Source organism: Sprattus sprattus, assembly GCF_963457725.1.
Source record: "Sprattus sprattus genome assembly, chromosome: 13".
NCBI lineage: Eukaryota > Metazoa > Chordata > Actinopteri > Clupeiformes > Clupeidae > Sprattus > Sprattus sprattus.
In genome coordinates, this window is record NC_137911.1 from 14,673,412 (window position 1) to 14,692,405 (window position 18,994).

The 18,994-nt window shown below is 44.1% G+C and overlaps 2 protein-coding genes across 5 annotated transcripts in view; one reads left to right on the forward strand and one right to left on the reverse strand.

Annotated features, from left to right (window-relative positions):
• The window catches only part of eif2ak4 (eukaryotic translation initiation factor 2 alpha kinase 4), a 39,731-nt gene extending 29,419 nt beyond the window's left edge, over window positions 1-10,312 (reverse strand). For all 4 annotated transcript variants that reach the window (XM_080849575.1, XM_080849574.1, XM_080849573.1 and 1 more), the window contains exons 1-17: window positions 9,998-10,312; window positions 9,650-9,765; window positions 9,145-9,247; window positions 8,718-8,891; window positions 8,318-8,398; window positions 8,101-8,228; window positions 7,606-7,703; window positions 6,633-6,790; window positions 5,784-6,325; window positions 4,679-4,794; window positions 4,138-4,292; window positions 3,433-3,890; window positions 3,151-3,223; window positions 2,749-2,841; window positions 2,227-2,349; window positions 1,402-1,506; window positions 853-916 (exon numbers count right to left, since the gene is read on the reverse strand). In XM_080849575.1, the coding sequence (XP_080705701.1) occupies window positions 853-916; window positions 1,402-1,506; window positions 2,227-2,349; window positions 2,749-2,841; window positions 3,151-3,223; window positions 3,433-3,890; window positions 4,138-4,292; window positions 4,679-4,794; window positions 5,784-6,325; window positions 6,633-6,790; window positions 7,606-7,703; window positions 8,101-8,228; window positions 8,318-8,398; window positions 8,718-8,891; window positions 9,145-9,247; window positions 9,650-9,765; window positions 9,998-10,126 (2,716 nt within the window). In that variant the 5' untranslated portion in view covers window positions 10,127-10,312. The remainder of the gene's footprint in view (window positions 1-852; window positions 917-1,401; window positions 1,507-2,226; window positions 2,350-2,748; window positions 2,842-3,150; window positions 3,224-3,432; window positions 3,891-4,137; window positions 4,293-4,678; window positions 4,795-5,783; window positions 6,326-6,632; window positions 6,791-7,605; window positions 7,704-8,100; window positions 8,229-8,317; window positions 8,399-8,717; window positions 8,892-9,144; window positions 9,248-9,649; window positions 9,766-9,997) is intronic.
• Window positions 10,313-14,775: 4,463 nt separating this feature from the next.
• On the forward strand, window positions 14,776-18,732 carry actc1b (actin alpha cardiac muscle 1b). Its single transcript, XM_080850763.1, has 9 exons — window positions 14,776-14,805; window positions 15,799-15,949; window positions 16,190-16,318; window positions 16,581-16,691; window positions 16,823-16,907; window positions 17,363-17,524; window positions 17,773-17,964; window positions 18,131-18,312; window positions 18,575-18,732. The coding sequence occupies exons 2-9, from the start codon at window positions 15,821-15,823 to the stop codon at window positions 18,716-18,718; spliced, it is 1,134 nt and encodes a 377-aa protein (XP_080706889.1). The 5' UTR covers window positions 14,776-14,805; window positions 15,799-15,820; the 3' UTR covers window positions 18,719-18,732.
• The last annotated feature ends 262 nt before the right edge of the window (window positions 18,733-18,994 follow it).

Here is an 18,994-nt window from a genome sequence, read left to right on the forward strand (position 1 = left end):
TATTTATAATCGCCCTTAAGTCAAAAAAAGAATAGAATGCTTTATTCTCTCCAACAACTAATTTCACTAATTTTTGTCTCCTATCATTATTGATACATTGAACTAAAGCTCAATGCTTAATGCTTACTTAAAGAATCAATAAGCAGTTCTGTTCCAAAACTTGCAAGCTTACTACCTAAAAGGCATGCAAAAACCTTGCAAACACCACCAACAGCCCAGTTGACACTGATAGAAGCTTTCCAACACACTAATGGGTGTCTTTTGGCAGTACAGCTGCCAATGTTATGCTGTGAAAGATTTTCTTCCATTTTTGCAGGGTGTTACAGCCTGGAACACAGAACTACATAGGGCATATCCTGGATGGCTATTTGAAAAGACACATGTGTTTATCTGTCCTTCACATGACCATATGCTATCAAAATGAATTTGAGGATGGTACCAAAATTAGTTGCCTATAAAGATATTCCTCAAAAAGTGTCAAATTGTTGCATAGTGTTACTTTAAAACTAAACTGAAAAGTGGGTTGAACATAAACAAATGCGCACAGCAGGCTTTTGCTTTACCCAAGCTCATCTCAGATAAACTGGAGTAAAGCATGGAGAACGTGCATTTGCTTTGTTCCATGTGTAAGTTCACATTTTCCTTCTAATGATCATCAGCCCTTGGCTACAGAGCCCCATTTTGTAACTCACTGTTTAAAAACTGTCAAGTTCTCCCTTAAGGATGTTTTTCAGGAAAAGGCTCAAGTCAGATCCAAACAAGGCTCAGCGTGCCAGGCCAGGCCAGGCCAGTACGGTGAAAACATCCAGGACCTTCTGGACCGTGCTCAACAGGCACTTGGCACCGACTCACCTGTAGGGTCTGACTTCGGCACCAGACTCGAACTGCCGTCCTCAACCTCCAGCTTGCCAGCAGCCTGGAGAGACAAAAGACAGGACAAAGCCATGAGAAAGACAGAGTGCTAGAGCAAAGGGGTCTCTTTTCTGCCTCGAGTACAACAGTAAGGACAAAGACAGATAGCCTTTGTGCTTCTTCCATGTCAGTCAGATTGGGCTCAAATATGTACATTATCGACAGCACACAATCACTGCCACTTAAATAAGTCACATACATATAAATGTATAACCGTAGTGGCGCTGAAAAGTCTTAAATACCTACCACCAACTGTAATCCCTTTTATTGCTATATGGATAACACCTCAAAGGTTGCTCTTGTGTATGTCTCTAGACAAATGATAGACGGACAGACTCAAACAAAAACAAACTTCTCCTCTAAAGTAGTTGTGCAGGAGCTTCACCAGCCAACACTCTGAGGCTGACCTGACACGAACTCTCTTTTCAAAACAATAAGAGTGTATACAGATCAAGAGCTTTTTTACAGTGATACTGCAGACATACACACCACATTGGCTGGATGGTCAGTTGCCAGGCCGAAGTCCCCAATTTTCACGTGGTCCTGGGAGTCAAGGAAAATGTTGACTGGTTTCAGGTCACGGTGGATCATTCCCTGCAGAGAGAGAGAGAGGAAAGAGATAGACAAAGAGAGAGAGAGAAAGGAAAGAGAAAGTGAGAGAGAGAGAGAGAGGAAAGAGAAAGGAAAGAGATAGACAAAGAGAGAGAGAAAGGAAAGAGTAAGAGAGAGAGAGAGAGTGAGAGAGAAAGAGAGAGAGAGAGAGAGAGAGAGAGAGAGAGGAAAGAGAGTGAGAGAGAAAGGAAAGAGTGTGAGACGCACCTCTGTCACGAGTCCAGCTTCTTGGGATTCAGACCTGCACAAGTTCAATCTTCACTTCTCCAAGGCCTGTCCTGTTCTTTGAAAGCCTGGCTAATCCGTGATTGGATGAAGTGGAAACTTCTAACCCAGCACTGTGTTTATCCATCCCCATGCTGAGTTCCTGAAAAGAACCTGGCAACTTACGCGCTCACTCACTCTCTCGCCCTCTAGGCCCCGCGACTTAATGTGTTATGACCGACTGGGGTTTGACAGGCACAATTTTTCCAACTGAAGGGCTTGATTCTAATCTGATCCTGATCAGTTGTTTCACACTTTTACTTTTTCTCTCTCTCTCTCTCTGTCACTCAACATCCTTTCAACATCCTCCATTACCATTCTCATGTTCTTACACTTAAAAAAAAAAAACACATGTTGACTTAGCACTTCATTCCTCTGCATCTTGTCTCTGAGACTGGATTAGACGTATAGATAGTGAAGATAGTGAGATAGGGGAACCTGCTCGTGTATGTAGGCCAGGCCGTCCAGGATCTCCCTGAAGAGCCTCCACAAGCGGCTGCAGTCCAGGTGCAGAGCCTGGTCAATGGTGTCCCGCAACGTGCTCCTCTCACAGTACTCCATCTACACAGGGAGGAGAGGAGAGGAGAGGGGATGGGAGGGCAGAATTCAGAGGGGCAGCTTCAGCAGGGCAGTGCTGGACAACATCGCCCCCTGGTGGGCAAATCACACAGTGCAAGATCGCATCTGGACTCACTCACGAGGCACTTCTAGCAAACATGACATTACGTGCATAAATACATGTATTAATACATATATAAAGTGTTAATAAATTAGTATTAATGTGCGTGCTAAAAATGTGTTTAAATATATGGTTTTTAGTCAGTCAAGATGTATTTTTGATTAAATGTATAGACTAACACATGGATGAACACATTTCGTTAGTATTCATGTTTGAAGTGCTTCAGTGCTCTGCATTGCTGATGCCAAGCTGAACTAGGGGTAAAGTTGTGGGACACTCACTTGTATGTAGAGATAGTGGGCTATTAGCAGGGGCTTCTCTGCGTCTGAGCTCTCTGTAGTGTCCACAGCACCTCTCCTTTTGCTTGGCTCTTCCTGCAATTGGAAAAACAGATATGATGCTAGAGCCGCCAACACACATTCCACTGTCATGTCATGTCATGTCATGTCACCCAGGCTTAGAAGGCCTCGCCATATTATACCCGATGCCAGGCTCTAAGTCAGCTGCTTGGTTTTACCTAATTTTGTATGATTTTATCAATCTGAATTAGCAATTAGTATGTCCATAAAAAGGGAATAGCTTTAACCTTATACACCTGTGAATCAGTAAGAACAGACACAATGCAGCTAGGGCTATATATAAATATAGATTATAAATATGGCCTATGAAGCGACAGGACTCACAGGGGCAAAGTTGTTTCCGCTGTCGTCCCCATTATCAAAGATGATGTCACTCTCTGAGTCTCCATCAGATGTTCTGAAATGGGACAAGTAACAACACAAGGATGGAAAAAATCAACATAAATAAATCAACCTCAAAGGCACATACAAACAGACAAACAGACAGACGCAAACATTCACATTGTCAAGCAAGTTGTCCTAATTATTTTTACTTAAATGACACACACACAAAGTACCCCCATACAAACTCCCCCCCGCACCCTTCCCATTATCCCCTGCTCTTACAGGAAGGACGGCCCGAAAACGTCTGCCTCCTCCTCCTCGTCCCCGCTGCTGGACTCCTGTCCGCTGCACTTGGCACTGGACGACCTCTCGATGGACGTGCTCCACTCCACAGAGCTGGCCAGCGCGGGCGGTGGCGCCGCGTCCTCTATGTCCACCTCCGGCAGGCCCAGCTCGTTCAGCCTGGGGGAGACCCGGCAGCTGGGGGGGCGCAGGCACGGGGAAGGGGGCCCTCTCTCAGGGGTGCTCTGGGGGGCCGCTGAGCTGTCCGAGCTGCTCAGGACGCCGGTGGCGGGGATCTCGTGGCGCTCGATCCAGGCGTTATAGTAGCGCACAATGTTCTCATGGTTGAGGCGCGACAGCAGCGTCACCTCGCCCTTGATGCGGCGGAACTGCCGGCTCGCCGGGTTCACCTGGATGCGCTTGACCGCGTAGTAGCAGCCGTCCAGCTTGTTCTGCACCTGAGAGCGAAATGGGGAGGACGAAAGAGAGGGAGCAAGGGAGGAAAAGACAGAAAGACGAAGGGGTGGACAGGAGGACGAAAGGAAGAGAGTTGGCTCAACAGAGATGATGGCGATCCCGTGGTTCATCTGTCTTATATCTCCATGAGTTAATTTTAATGAGTTCTAAAAATACTTTTTTTTCTCTTGCCTGAGTTGCTATCGACATAAAATGTGCTTTCCAAAGTGTTATTATTATTATTTCTACCTTGATGACAGCACCGAAAGCCCCTTTGCCTAGTAGCTGCAGCTCCTCAAACTCGTTGTAGTAGCGGGAGAACTGCTTTTGCACCTGCGGGTTGAAGAGGGCGCTGAGGAGGTGGCCGTGAGGGACCACAGTGGAGGCGAAGTCATCACCAAGGTCTGAGGAGAGATGGTGTCAACAACTAACACTTAACACCACAGACATCATGAGAGGATGATATTGTATCAATTAACTGTTAACAATTGGCTTTTACTGTTTGGTAATATTGTAGGTAATTTAATATTGAATGGAGTCAGTTTAATTGTATTTTCCGCAATATCATTCTAATGCTTTCTACTGTCCCATAATGTTCAGACATACAGTATAAACCTTCCAGCCTGGTGTTTTCCATCGTTGGTAACATTTTGGCTGTCCTTACAAGATTAGCACGCAGTAGAGAGAGAAAGAGTATATGTGTGTGTGTGTGTGTGTGTGTGTGTGTGTGTGTGTGTGTGTGTGTGTGTGTGTGTGTGTGTGGGTGTGTGTGTGGGTGTGTCTGCACTACCCTCTGGGCTGGTGTCCGGACTCTGTGGTGTGTTTTTGGGGGATGGGCATCGGAGAAATGGATGATCAAGAAGCTGATGAGCTGTCCAGCGGTCAGCATCATTCAGACACAAGCACCTGGAACACAGACACACAGACACACAGACACACACACACACACACACACACACACACACACACACACACACACACACACACACACACACACCCAGTGCTCAGCTCAGTAAAATCTCACATGTCTGCTAGTTCATTAATTCACACACCTCCATGCTAAAACAGCCATTTAATCATTCTTTGTCAGACACGCACCATGAGAACACACCATGAAACCGATACGGAATCCTACACACAAATACACATGTGACTGTCAACTGAAAGCACACACTGCTGCCATAATGCTGCCTGTAACGCTCACACAGACATATAACCACAAGGCAGTCACAGTTCCCCAGAACAAACACTCACACACACACAACCAGGCCCACACACAAAATGACAGCACATCATGATGCACTATTAACAGAACCACTTTGTCAACTCACTCAGGGACCCACACCCACAGCCAAACACAGAGACACACACACACAGACACAGACACAGACACAGACACAGACACAGACACAGACACAGACACAGACACAGACACACAGACAAACACACACACACACACACACACAGTGGCTGGGCACGTGGAGGCTGCTATGGAAACGTCCAGTGAGTTCTCTCTTTATTAATAGAGCTGCCAGACCAGGCATTGATCTGGTACATTCCTGGCATAGCGTGTTAGCCACCAACATCGCACCCACATCAATGCACGAGGCTGGGGAGTACAGGCCTTCTATCAGCATCAGTTAAATGGGAAAAATGCCAACGTCAGCTTCAGGGTTAAAGTGGAAAGACAGGTCATGCTTCTGTGAAAGATGGCTTTTCATGCTGAATGCTTTCATGCTAACCAGAGAAATACTCAAAACAATGAGGGGGAGACCACTTTAGTTAGACACTAATACACAGACAGTCTTGACAAAACACACACCCACACACATACTGTACACAAACAGTGTATGAATTCACAACACCCACACCCATGACCCCACAAGTTGTCTCACTTGCGCAGGAAGTCCTGGAAGTCGGGGTGCAGGCCACTGGGTACAGTCGGCGGGTACTCCTTGGCCTCCTTCCCCTGATTCAGCGCCAGGAGCATCAGGCCCAGACTCCACACGTCGCCCTTCTTCCCCGGCTTGCTAGGGGGCGCTGTGTCTTCGCTGAAGCGCACGTGTGCCTGCTCGAACACGTCCTCGCGGCACACGTCCGCCAGCCGCTTGGACAGGCTGTAGTCGGCCAGCCGTACATCCCCTCGGGCGTCCAGCAGCACGCTGCCCGGCCCCAGCTGCTTGTGCACCACCGAGTTGGTGTGCAGAAAGTCCAGCGCCGACACCAGCTGTGCGGCGTGCCGGCGGAGACGGTCGGTGGGTACCGGTGTGCCTGCAGCCAGACCCGATGCCAGGTTGGTGGCACCGGGGATGTGCTCCATTAGCAAGTCCACCACTAGACAGTCCTCACGTTCGCTGCAGCTCAAGGCACGATAATGAACCAGGTTGGGGTGCTCCAGCTTCAGCAGCGAGTTCAGCTCGCTCTCCGCACTGTGCATCTGAAGGATGGATGCAATAAAGGATCCTCGAGTATGATTACCGATACAATCACATTGGACACTTGGTATTATACAAAAGCCTGGTCGATCCTTTGCTACTGTTGGTATTGTGATTTTGACCAGTTTTCAATGTGCAATTACAGTGTTCATGTATGTGCATGGAAGGAAATTTAGGCTTTGGACATTTATTGCGGAAAGCAAAAGAAAATATTTTTTTGATGGAAACCCATTTTTATGATAAATGCAAAGTTACACTAAGTTTTAGTATTATTTTCCACATTTATGGAAGTTAAGTCTTTAAGTTCACCTGTTTTTTGCACTTCTCTATCTTCTCCCTCTCTTGGCTGGTGAGGAACTTCCCCATCTTCTCACTCCAGTGAAGCGTCCACTCATACACTACCGCAAAGTCTCCAGTGGTGATGTCAAAGGCATAATACACACTGCGGCCCAGCCGGTCACTCTCTCCTGCTCAATACACACACACACACACACACACACACACACAAGGTAGTGAGAAGATGGAGAAACATTCATCTTTGGCTCTCTTGTCCTTCCATATTCTCACCTATACATATACTCAGCTACATACAGTCACACACACGCACACGCACACGCACACACACACACTGCTGTGCCTTATATTAAATATTGCACTCAGTCTCTGCACAGCACTGGCCAAGAGGCACATACACAGAATAATCACATTACACTGATAGAGGCACGCAACACGTGGCAGCGTGAGAAGGCCGCAACAAATTCTTGGAAGTGACAAGTGCAAGCTCAAGGGCCTATACTTATGAGCCTCATAACAGCAGTAGTGTCAATACATGGAACACTGGAGGAAGTCACAAGGCCGAAGGCTATCTTGATAGAACTGGATAACATCCTCTTAAAATGGCAACATTATTCTTTGAAGGTGTAGTGAAGTTTTATGTGATAATACCAGCTTAGGTTTACATAAGTAAGTATATATGTATGTTTTACTTGAACAGCACTTTGCTGGAATTAGAATGTCAACAAAGTCCTTTTCAATGCCAATGTTAACATATGGTTTGCACCCTCACGCCCTGAGTAAATCATTTCCCTATATCAGCTAACAGGATACTAACTCAGGTCATCCGCTTAGACACTAACCACTGTACCACTAACACCACCTCATTATACAACACTGCTTACATAAACATTTCCCTCTGTGCACCACCTCACTAAACACTACTGCTTACCTACACATTTCCCTTTATGCACCACCTCATTATATAGCATTATATATCACTGCTTACCTACACATTTCCCCTTGTGCACCACCACTTCTCCAATGGTGCTGTTGCAAAAGTGCAGGACCTCCGCACGTGGACTCTCATCACCACAGGTGTCTCTCCTGCAGGGGGAAGAAAACATGGATAAGTGAGGTGCAGTGGATGTTTACAGCCTAGCTTTGAACTAAATAAGAGGACATTTGAAAACGTGCACTGGAAATGCACGGATTTACAAGGTTTCGGTTGAGCCTACTTTGGGCCACTAAGTTCACAAAACTGGGCCCAGGAAATTAACAAATGTTTCCCTCCAGTCGCTGAGGGCCTTAACTAAATGTCGTGCTCTCCCAGTCCTCTGGTTGTCCCGATTAATGCTAAAACTATATTTAATTTAGGCTCTGGTTGTCCAGATTAATGCTAAAACTATGTTTAATTTAGCTCTGGTTTCCCAATTAATGCTAAAACTATTATTAATTTAGGCTCTGTGTCATGGTGGAGGAAGGAGGCTGCGCTTGCTCTTGCCTGTGGCGGCTGCTTGAGGTGGTACGACGGCGGTTGCCGGGGTTTTTCTTGGGTTCTACGGGTTCTGCAGGGGGAACAGGAGAACTGGAACCCTCCACCTGTGGCTGGATCACACTCTCCAGGCGCTCCTGTGTGGCAACAGAGAGAAAGAATATGAATGCATCTCTGGTCCTGTGTTTGTCTCAAGCTCACAGCAGGACACTGAACCATACCACACCTGTTTGGCCAGCTCCTTCTTCCTCTTCTCCTCTTTTCTCTCCTGATCCCGTCTTTGGATTTCAGCAAGGATTTCATTTTGCTAGAAAGTTCATAGAATACATCAGGAAACAATGTCAGTCACTACAGATTATGGCCATAACAACAGTGAACTATGTGGTCTGAATAAAAGGCATGATAGACATTTATATTTAATATATCACTCCTACAGTATAATACAACACGCTATATCAAGTGTACTAACAAATGCAACCACACATCTAACCCTCACTCCTGAGTGCTGACATATTAAGCTGTCATATTCCAGCATGTGAATATGAGAATTCAGTCGCAAGATGACCCCTATTCATTAGACGCCACACACACACACACACAAAAAAGGCATGCGCGCACACACACACCATCTGTTCCTCCTGGCGTCGCTGCTGGTCCATGCGCTCCTGCTCCTTCCGGGCCAGGCGCTCCTGCTGTTGCCGCTGGTTCTTCAGCATCTCCTCATGGAAGGAGCTCGACGGTGGCACGTTTAGCTCCACCAAGAATCCCTGCACGTAGTCCGCCAGCTCATAGATCATCACCTAAAGCAGAGGAGAAAGACAGGGAGCCAGAATGGAATAGAGCGATGAGCACGGATTTAGCTTCTTTTCACTTGTTCTATGTTTAGATCTTACAGTGTGTTTGCCAGATGCAAAAAAAAAAAAAATTCTTGTGACATACATCAATTCGACCTGCTCAAGGAGGACTGTGTATTACATTAATGCAAGGTCTCAATCAACATCAGAATCACTATCATGTAGAATAAGTGTCCTAGTATGTTGGCTGGATCCTTACCTCACCACATCTCTCGGACGCCAACTTGGTGAGCTGTGTCTGGAGGTTCTGGAGATTGTCGTTGGACAGCCCTTTCGCATTCTTCAGCTCAAGCTCTGGAGGCCTGGGAAGAAGTATCACTCACATGATGTGCCACAACCAGCTGAAGATGTAGCTATCAACACACAACAGAAGTGTACGACAGGGATACAGAAGTGTAGTACAGGGATACAGCAGTGAGGAGCCATTAGAATACCGTTGATTTAACTGTACGGAGTTCATGTGCTTTCAGTAACTGGACCACACATGTGCACATGTGCCCACTCCATTCCATTTAACAGCATCTGCTACTCATATTTCATGGCAACAGTAACAACTGGTCTGTCACTGGAAAAGTATGCTGTACTTCGCCCATTCTGAGGACATAAGGTTACTTTGCTGTGCCATTCATGGCATCTAAAACATGGCGTGTCTTCTATACTGCATTGTTTCAGGGGAATAAGAATAACGAAAAGATACTACTCACACATCTGGATACGTAAGCGGGCACTTGACCTGCAAATCAACGCTCACGTAGCTTTTCTGCCCATTGCCAAGACCTTTTGGTCGTAGGAAAAGGTATACCTCTGGTGGTCTTTTAATCTGTTGAGGAAGACCACGAGTATTAGCCACACAGTGTCAATAAACACATTACCCAGTCAGTCTGTTAAGGGAAATGAGGTGTGAAGAGTGATAACATACTGGACGTAATAACACCTGGCCATTCTCCCAAGCCACGCCAACTACTTTAGCTGAGACAGTAACCTACGGTATTATCAGCCAGTCATAACTAGGCAGGGAAAATTGCATGAGAGGACATTCATTGGCTTCGTACCTTCCATGGCTGTTTCGTTCGGAGGTCCTCAAAGTCGTCTCCAAAGATAGCTGCAAGGGCCTCTAGTTCATTTTCCTGTTGAATAGTGTAGTCGTCGGTCCAATTTGGATAGCACGGAGAACTGCTCATTCTGCTGCACAGCACACATTTCTCGCACACGCCTATTTCAAAAACAAACGTGGGTACCACAGCATTTTTAACAGGTTGTTGCTTTTAAGCGTTTTAACTAAGCGTATATTATTAATAAAGATCCCTACATGATTTCAAAACTATGATAATAACTACTTAATGCGGACTATACAAAACTTTGGATCTGCTAAGGATATACGCAACCACAACACTGCTGCTCAACGTCAAAACCACGCCACAACACAGTAGCCACATATAACTTCCGGGTAATGTCTTCAAATTCTGTCAAAATAAAAGGCAGAATTGAATTGTGATGCGATTGTGAATTTTACCCAACCAACCTTGTTCAGTTGCTATATGTATTTTAATTTCCTGAATGACTTCATCAACCTATGCCATATACTAAGTGCATTAATGAGATAATACTTCGAAGTGTGTTGTTTAAGAAAATAAGTCTCTCCACCAATGTGAGAGGCTACAGATCCAATGTCAATTTCATGATGGACAGCTCAGACCTCTGCCAAGGCCAAATGGCCTATCTCGAAAGTGTTTATGTCAACGAAAGTAAAGTAAAGAATTATTCATATATCTGCACGACGATTCAGATCCAAACTTGAGTGAGTTGAGTGAGTGAGAACATTCGACAAAGTTTCTTGAAAATCGGGCAAGTAGGATTTTCGTAATCCTGCTGATCAATAAATCGCACTGAAAGCATTGAAGATGGCAGTGGAGGTAATAAGTCGTTTTCGGTTTAGAAAGCACTGCAATCACACACGGAGGTTCAGAGCATAACATGGTCGTCTGATGGTTAGACTGAGATCTGGAGAGGCCTACAAGCCACAGAGTCTTGCACCTTCTGTGAAATTGGACTTATCAGAGAAGATGAACTAGGAGACCCTCCAGTCCGCTTTGGTTCAATCCTTATGGTCTTTTACAAACCTCAGCCAGGCAAAGTACAACGTTGTCCCGGAAGAAAAACTTGCTTCCTTTTGCTCTGACAATGTTCCCCAACTCTGAGAAGTGTTTTTTCCAGCAGGGCAATGCTCCATGCCACACAGCCAGGCCAGTAAAGGTGTGGATGGAGTATCACCAGATCAGGACCCTGTCATGGCCAGCCCAATTTCGAGACCTGAATCCCATAAAAAAAACTCTGAAATGTGATCAAGAGGAAGATGGATGGTCACAAGCCATGAAAAGAAGCCGAGCTGCTTGAATTCTTGCGCCAGGAGTAGCATAAAGTCACCCAACGGCAATGTGAAAGACTGGTGGAGAGCATGCCAAGACACATGAAAGTTGTGATTTTAAATCAAGGTTATTCCACCAAATATTGATTTCTGAACTCTTCCTAAGTTAAAGCATTAGTATTGTTTAGTTTAAAAATGAATATGAGCTTGTTTTCTTTGCATTATTCGAGATCTGAAGACACAGCATCTTTTTTGCTATTTTGACCAATTGTCATTTTTCTGCAAATAAATGATCTAAATGACAATATTTTTATTTGAAATTTGGTAGGAATGTTGCCAGTAGGTTATAGAATAAAACTAAAATGTACATTTTACTTTAACACATACCAATAAATAGTAAAACCAGAGAAACTGATCATTTTGAAGTGGTCTCTTAATTTTTTCCGCGGCTGTATATATATTTACTGTATATATATAATTATGTATATATGTCTATGGTTCAGAGGGCTGTAGGTTGAAATCATTTGTCTGTACTAGGATATTGAATTGTCCCTAACTGTACCTTATTGGTGCAGACTTCATATAGCGTTCATGGCGCGTGGCAGTTGTCATGCTGTAGCCTACAGAGGAAGAGAACTGCGAGAGAAAAAAATCTAGGTGGCAGCAGAGGCAATACAAATGCCATTTGAAACACGCCTACCAATATTTCTGTTCTACTTCATGTCACTTCTTGAACATCTTTAATATAATATAGTTTAGTATAATATTCATCCTCTTTCTGATTGGCTGGCAGGTGTATTAAGCAGATCATGAAGCAGATCCGGTGAAAAAGTTGTTCTTAATCATTGTTCTGGAAACTTTGAATGGTATGACTATCTGTCAACAACCCGTAGCCTACCCGTAGTAAATAACACTTGATTGCAAAGCTGCCCATCAATAGAAATGACTACAGAACACAGTCAGAACACAGTCAGACAAGCCAGAGTCAGACATGAATGAACTAAATAAACGTACTCTCCCATTTTGCCAACGTGGTGAATTCAGTGGTTAAATAACATTTCATATGGAGATAGCAAGAATCGAATCAGACACAGCTATCGATAGCAAGCTAAAGGATTGGGCCTTACCAACAGTGGAATCAAATGTAAGCAAGCAAACTACCTTCCTTGACTGTGACAAAGAAAGCTGGCTAGTTCTACACAGTTAACAGGTAGGCTACGTATAATCGGGAGGCCTGTGAGGTGCCCCGTTGTACTTGGCGGAGAATATAACACTCTGTAGTGTTATAGTTCATTACCTCAGCCTTGTCCATTTATTTCGTATAAGACCACCTCGATGAAACTCCAGGGTTTAAAAAACTTGACAGTGAGGTAGAAGATAAGAAGTCTTTGAAATCTTAGCGGTAGACTCTTGTAGTCGCTATTGACAGCAGTCTTAAGGAGATTGAGGTGTCTGGATAAATAACTGTAACCACTTATGTGTCACAGTCTGTCATGTTCTGTGGGCCACTTTTGACCAATGTGCCAAATAATAATGAAACATTTAAATGTATAACGTTTCATGTTAAGATATCCAATACATCAAATGTTTGTGCTTGACATGCAAAACTTTTTTTTCTTCGTGTTTTGTTTTTAAGAGACATGCTTATTCTAATTTGTCATTGCATGACTGTTTCAATAAAAAAAACCTCTCATACCGGTAACGCTCAGCAAATGGAAAATTCTTTTGTCAATCAAAACTTCTTTGAGCAGTTACATGGCAACAGGCTGTTTCCAAAATCAGCCTCTTGATGGGATAGCATCAATCCTGCCTTATCATCCTAAATTCCCATTGGCTGCCGGGCAAGCAAAATTAAACTGCAAGGGAATCCTGGAGCATTGCATCCACCTCCTATCTGTGCTGATAGTGAAGAAAACATCTAAAAATAGACAGTCCCCCCAACCTCCAGGCCTGCCTGGAGGTGAAAAATGCTCACACATAATCCAACTGTGACACAAGCCAACAGGTTCAACAAATAACTGCCACTGAGTTAGGGTGACTCCATACACCTAAAATCCCATTACTGCAAGGGATCTATAACATTACTAGACATGACCTAATCACTCATACATCCAGGATAAAAACAATGACTGCATCCACCGTGACCATTATTTATTTATTTGTGTATTTCTTATATCCTATATTTTTATTTATTAACTAGAACCATGGACCCAGTATGGTGAATACAAATCTAACAAATTAGGTTTTAAACAGTATTTCAACAGAACCATGGGCCCAGTATGGTGATTACAAATCAACAAATGAAGTTTTAAACATCATTTCAACAGAAACTATGTAAGGCCGGAAACATAATAATGTGAAGCAAAATAAGACTTATTGAAGCATTTCAAGGGCCCACTTCAGCACAGATTGTTAATGGGAGAATGATGGTATTTCCACATAGGGTAGAGAGCAGTCAGGCAAAGAGAGAGAGAGAATGTGTGTGCGCGTGTGTGTGCGTGGACGAATAAGGAGCTCCCCTTGCAAAGCTCAACACTGCAGCCCCACTCTGGATGCCCGTTGGAAGCACCTGTTGCTCAGCGTGACCCTAAAAGGAGAGAGATGGGCCAATCAGGACGCAGCTCACGCCTCAGACCGACAAGTCAAGTGGTAGAGCGGGCCAGGCTGGCATTACCTCTCAGCTGTTCCCCATGTTTAGGGCCCCTTCCGACAGGCCAGTGCATTGGCCCACTGACATATACAGTATCCTTCCTGGACATACCTAGAAAACTCACTCAAATGTTTCCTTAAGCAGATCCAGGTCTTCTCTTCACATGGTTACAAGCTGGGTGACAAGCTTCCTGTTTCCTTTAATTTGATACAAATCATCCACTCTTGAATGATATGCCACTAACACCTCTTTTAATGAAACTCAACTGCCAATGTAACCCACTCCTAAGTGCAGACATCTTTAAAAACCTTCACAAAATAGACATAATACAGAAATGTGAGCCATATTATCACCTTCAAATTGTACATTTAGCATCTGCTAGGGCTTGCTTCAGCCATCAGAAGACATTAACACGTCCTCATTGGTATAAACAAGAGGGGCTAATGTTATTATCCTAATGGCTATCAAATTGACAGGACAAAGTGTGAATTAAGTTTGCCTGGCCAGTTAAAACCAGAGTTTAAAAAGAACGGAAATGCAACGTTCTGCAAACGGAAGAAGACCCTACCACACCTCATCTTCAAAGCACACATATACTCTGGGTGTAATTTTATTTAGTACTATTTCCACGGCAGCATCTCATCCATTTTGGGGAGCTTTGTCCCGCCCGACCAGATATGTTTACTCCTGGGTTGTTTTCTTTCTTTTTATTTAGAAGCTCATATTTGGACTTCTGTGTGAACTGGAAGCTCCACCCCTGGACCCCCAGAGTGGTTCTTATTTAAGGAGCCCTCTCCCCCTCACTCTTTGTCCCAGTGGAAGCATCAGTCTTGCGATACAACTTGGTGAGTGCATCTTTGCTGTTTCTGTCAGCTGTTTTGTGTTGGGATAGTCTCCGTACTGTCTGAGTTGTTCATACTGAAGCTGCTGTGCTTCAGCTTGTTGTCTAGTGAGATAGCAGAAAACAGGAGTTCTAGTGCAGGAATTCTAAGCATTCTATTGGTTGTTCAATCTTCAGTGCTTAGAAAACCGGTTGACCGGGAAGAAAGATACCTCAAAGCATCCACAGGCTCCGCTGCATCTTTAAGACAGCCAGGGAATTTAGAAATCTGATTAGCCTTAGACACACCACATCCGAACATCTGATTGGCAGTGCCTACTCGCCATCATCTTGGCAAGGCATAGTGTAGACTCTACAACCTCTTATGAATGAAGTTATAGGAGAGGAGGCTAAGGGCCAAACTGTAAACAGAGGTGTTACAATGTGCCGACAGCTGCTATGGGATCTCTCTCTGGACAGCCACCAAACTGCCTCATATGTCAAGTAGCCACTGATAGGTGGAGTTGCCAGAGCCCTTGGAAAAGCCCAGTTTAGAAACAGTGGGGGGTGGTCCATTTAAAATAGCCAGACAGGCAGCAGTGACTGGTGTGGACCTTTTTTGGCCTGAAAATCTGTCAAACTGATAGTGAAGACAAGCTGTCTTACCAGAAATCACACAGAATCTATCCTATAAATAGACTACATTTAAATGAAGAAAGATACAGATCCTAAAATATTGGACATGATTCATTAACCACAGTTTTTAGCCATAGAATAATACTGTGCATGTCTATGTATTTCCTGTACACATTGGAAGCTGCAATGAAAATAACGGTAAAATAACAGTAAAATATCGTTGCTTCTTAATGCATTTTCATCTGTGCGGAAAAATCATTAGCAGAGGAATGTAACATTTGAAACAAATTGTGAATAGAAATGACGGAGAGGCAGATCAAGTATCTGTATAGCTTTACGCGGCATCCAGTCTGATTTTTCGCCATTATTGTTTTCCACTAAGACCATCCCAATAAACCACTACCATGTGCGACGACGACGAGACTACCGCCCTTGTGTGCGACAACGGCTCTGGCTTGGTCAAGGCTGGATTTGCCGGAGATGACGCTCCCCGTGCTGTCTTCCCTTCCATCGTTGGCAGACCCCGCCACCAGGTGCGTACATCGCTAATGACAATAGTTTACTTTTTTTTTTATTGATTTACGTTTTATTACCAAGCGAATTGTAACCACACCAAGTGTTATTCACATGGATTTTTATTTAAAAGAATTAGTAGTAATAGTGTAATTGGTATATTTTGCATTCTACCGGTTTCATTTATATAGCTTATGTGGGCATGTTGTTCACCATGTCTGCTTCTGATCTAATACTGATCCATCTTTTCTCTCTTACAGGGTGTGATGGTGGGTATGGGTCAGAAGGACAGCTATGTAGGTGATGAGGCCCAGAGCAAGAGGGGTATCCTGACCCTGAAGTACCCCATTGAGCATGGCATCATCACTAACTGGGACGACATGGAGAAGGTGTGTCTCTTAGTCCTGTCCCATTCAATCTCACCCAAATAAACTGAACTCATAGAGTTTACAGGATTGGTGAAAGGCACATTTACGCACTAAACCTGTTACGTTGTGCTCCAACGGTAAAAATCAAGCATTCAATACTGTTGTCATTATTGCAAGAATGGAGCTATATATTTTAACACAGAAAATCATGGATGTCCATGTTTTGTGTGATACTGTGCACCTTAACATTTTGAATCCTGACATGTTGGTCTGATCCCTCCAGATCTGGCACCACACCTTCTACAATGAGCTGCGTGTGGCCCCCGAGGAGCACCCCACCCTGCTCACTGAGGCCCCCCTCAACCCCAAGGCCAACAGGGAGAAGATGACCCAGGTACTGTTCGTCCTCATTATATTGTTGGAAACATACACCTCTGTCACAGTCCTATTGAAATGAATGACTCTGTGTGAGTGCTGTCAGAGTTGAGGTGATGTTTAAATGTGGGTGCTAATCTCCACTTGCAGATCATGTTCGAGACCTTCAACGTTCCAGCCATGTATGTGGCCATCCAGGCTGTCCTGTCCCTGTACGCCTCTGGCCGTACCACCGGTCAGTTTTTGCACCAGTTTATTATTTTCTTTACAGTAGCATAACAATAATTTTGACCCAGCTCTTCCACCATAATGCATTTAGAGGAGAAAAAAAACTAAAAATGATTTGCAGAGGGGCTGACTTTTCTGTGAGATTTGTACTTGAATAAGATCATCAATTCAACCCCAGTCAACTCTTCCACACATAAGTGTCTTAAGGGAGTTTGCTGTTTAGTTGACAGATAGCAAGATGAATGACTGCTACATTACTGTGGATTAGACTTAATCCCCCCATTGGCGTTGATTTGTGGCCTCCACCCGTTGCTATTCATGTCACCAGCATTGTGATTTTATGATGTGTTACATGCCCCAAGTGACTCATATTGCACATGGTATGCAAGCAGTGACCCTCACTGTGAGCACAGACAGACAATCCAGCTAACAAAGAGATTTGCTTTTGCTTCCCCTATACAGGTATTGTGCTGGACTCTGGTGATGGTGTGACCCACAACGTCCCCATCTATGAGGGTTACGCTCTTCCCCACGCCATCATGCGTCTGGATCTGGCTGGTCGCGATCTGACCGACTACTTGATGAAGATCCTGACAGAGAGAGGCTACTCTTTCGTCACAACCGGTAAGGTGTTAAACAATATTCAACAATTATCCCTACAGTATATTATGTACAAATATGTAAATGTAGGTCTATAAGCTTATGTTGTTTGTACGCCCGTGTTTGTATTAATGTTTTGATTTAATGGGCCTATAGGTTTACAAAGGAGTATTGTTTATGTACTGTTATAATTCATTCAAGAATGCAAGAGTGCAGTAGATGTATTAAAACTTTTAGTATTAGGACTCACCCCTAAAACTTGTTTTACATAGCTGAGCGTGAGATCGTGCGTGACATCAAGGAGAAGCTGTGCTACGTCGCTCTGGACTTTGAGAATGAGATGGCCACCGCTGCTTCCTCCTCCTCCCTGGAGAAGAGCTACGAGCTGCCCGACGGTCAGGTTATCACCATTGGTAACGAGCGTTTCCGCTGCCCCGAGACCCTCTTCCAGCCTTCCTTCATTGGTGAGTCCCATTCTCTAAAACACTGTATTACATACAATGTAGCCTAGGTTGTGTTCTTTATTCAGTATAATACAATAACCCCCTTAATAGATTCCGTTATAACATAACACATCCCTGTCAATGTCCTTTGAGCTGATCAGTCTAAGACTATCATGATGTGCATCAGGTATGGAGTCTGCTGGTATCCATGAGACCGCCTACAACAGCATCATGAAGTGTGACATTGACATCCGTAAGGACCTGTACGCCAACAATGTCCTGTCTGGTGGTACCACCATGTACCCTGGTATTGCTGACCGCATGCAGAAGGAGATCACTGCTCTGGCCCCCAGCACCATGAAGATCAAGGTGAGGGACACACTTCAGTGTATTTGTATTTCATACTCTATTGTGATACCCACTTTTATAGCAGGTCAATACAGTCTGTAGCCCATAGCATTGTAATTAAAATTAACAATAATTAAAAAACATTCATATTGAGAAGCATTTAGTAGTAAAACTATTTTTTTTTTTACATTTAATTATTGTCTGGATTGTATCTTGTAGGGGGATACTGTTATTGTTATTGTGTTAGATGTTAAATGAATTTTCTCTATCTCATGTCCTCTAGATCATTGCTCCCCCTGAGCGTAAATACTCTGTCTGGATCGGTGGCTCCATCCTGGCTTCCCTGTCCACCTTCCAGCAGATGTGGATCAGCAAGCAGGAGTACGATGAGGCAGGCCCCTCCATTGTCCACAGGAAGTGCTTCTAAGCAAACAACCTCCTCTCAGCCATACATTTGTACTGTGTCGTTTACTGTATATAAATGTACTGTTGTAATAAAAATACCTATGTAACGGTGTCAGGTGTCAGTCAATTTATTGTATTTAGAAGAAAGGCTTGGACTACACAGTCTTATTTAACACAAGCAATAAAGGATAAGCTGCACAGGACTTTCATAAAAACACAAATCTAAAACATTTTGCCTTAATATGCTGTACCTGCACTATACTCTTAAAGCAGCAATAAGGAGTTCTGCTCCAAAACA

Coding starts and splice junctions, on each gene's coding strand:
- actc1b (XM_080850763.1), top strand. CDS start 15,821: ATGTGCGACGACGACGAGACTACCGCCCTTGTGTGCGACAACGGCTCT. Junction 15,950..16,189: donor TTGGCAGACCCCGCCACCAG/GTGCGTACATCG, acceptor TCTCTCTTACAG/GGTGTGATGGTGGGTATGGG. Junction 16,319..16,580: donor ACTGGGACGACATGGAGAAG/GTGTGTCTCTTA, acceptor TGATCCCTCCAG/ATCTGGCACCACACCTTCTA.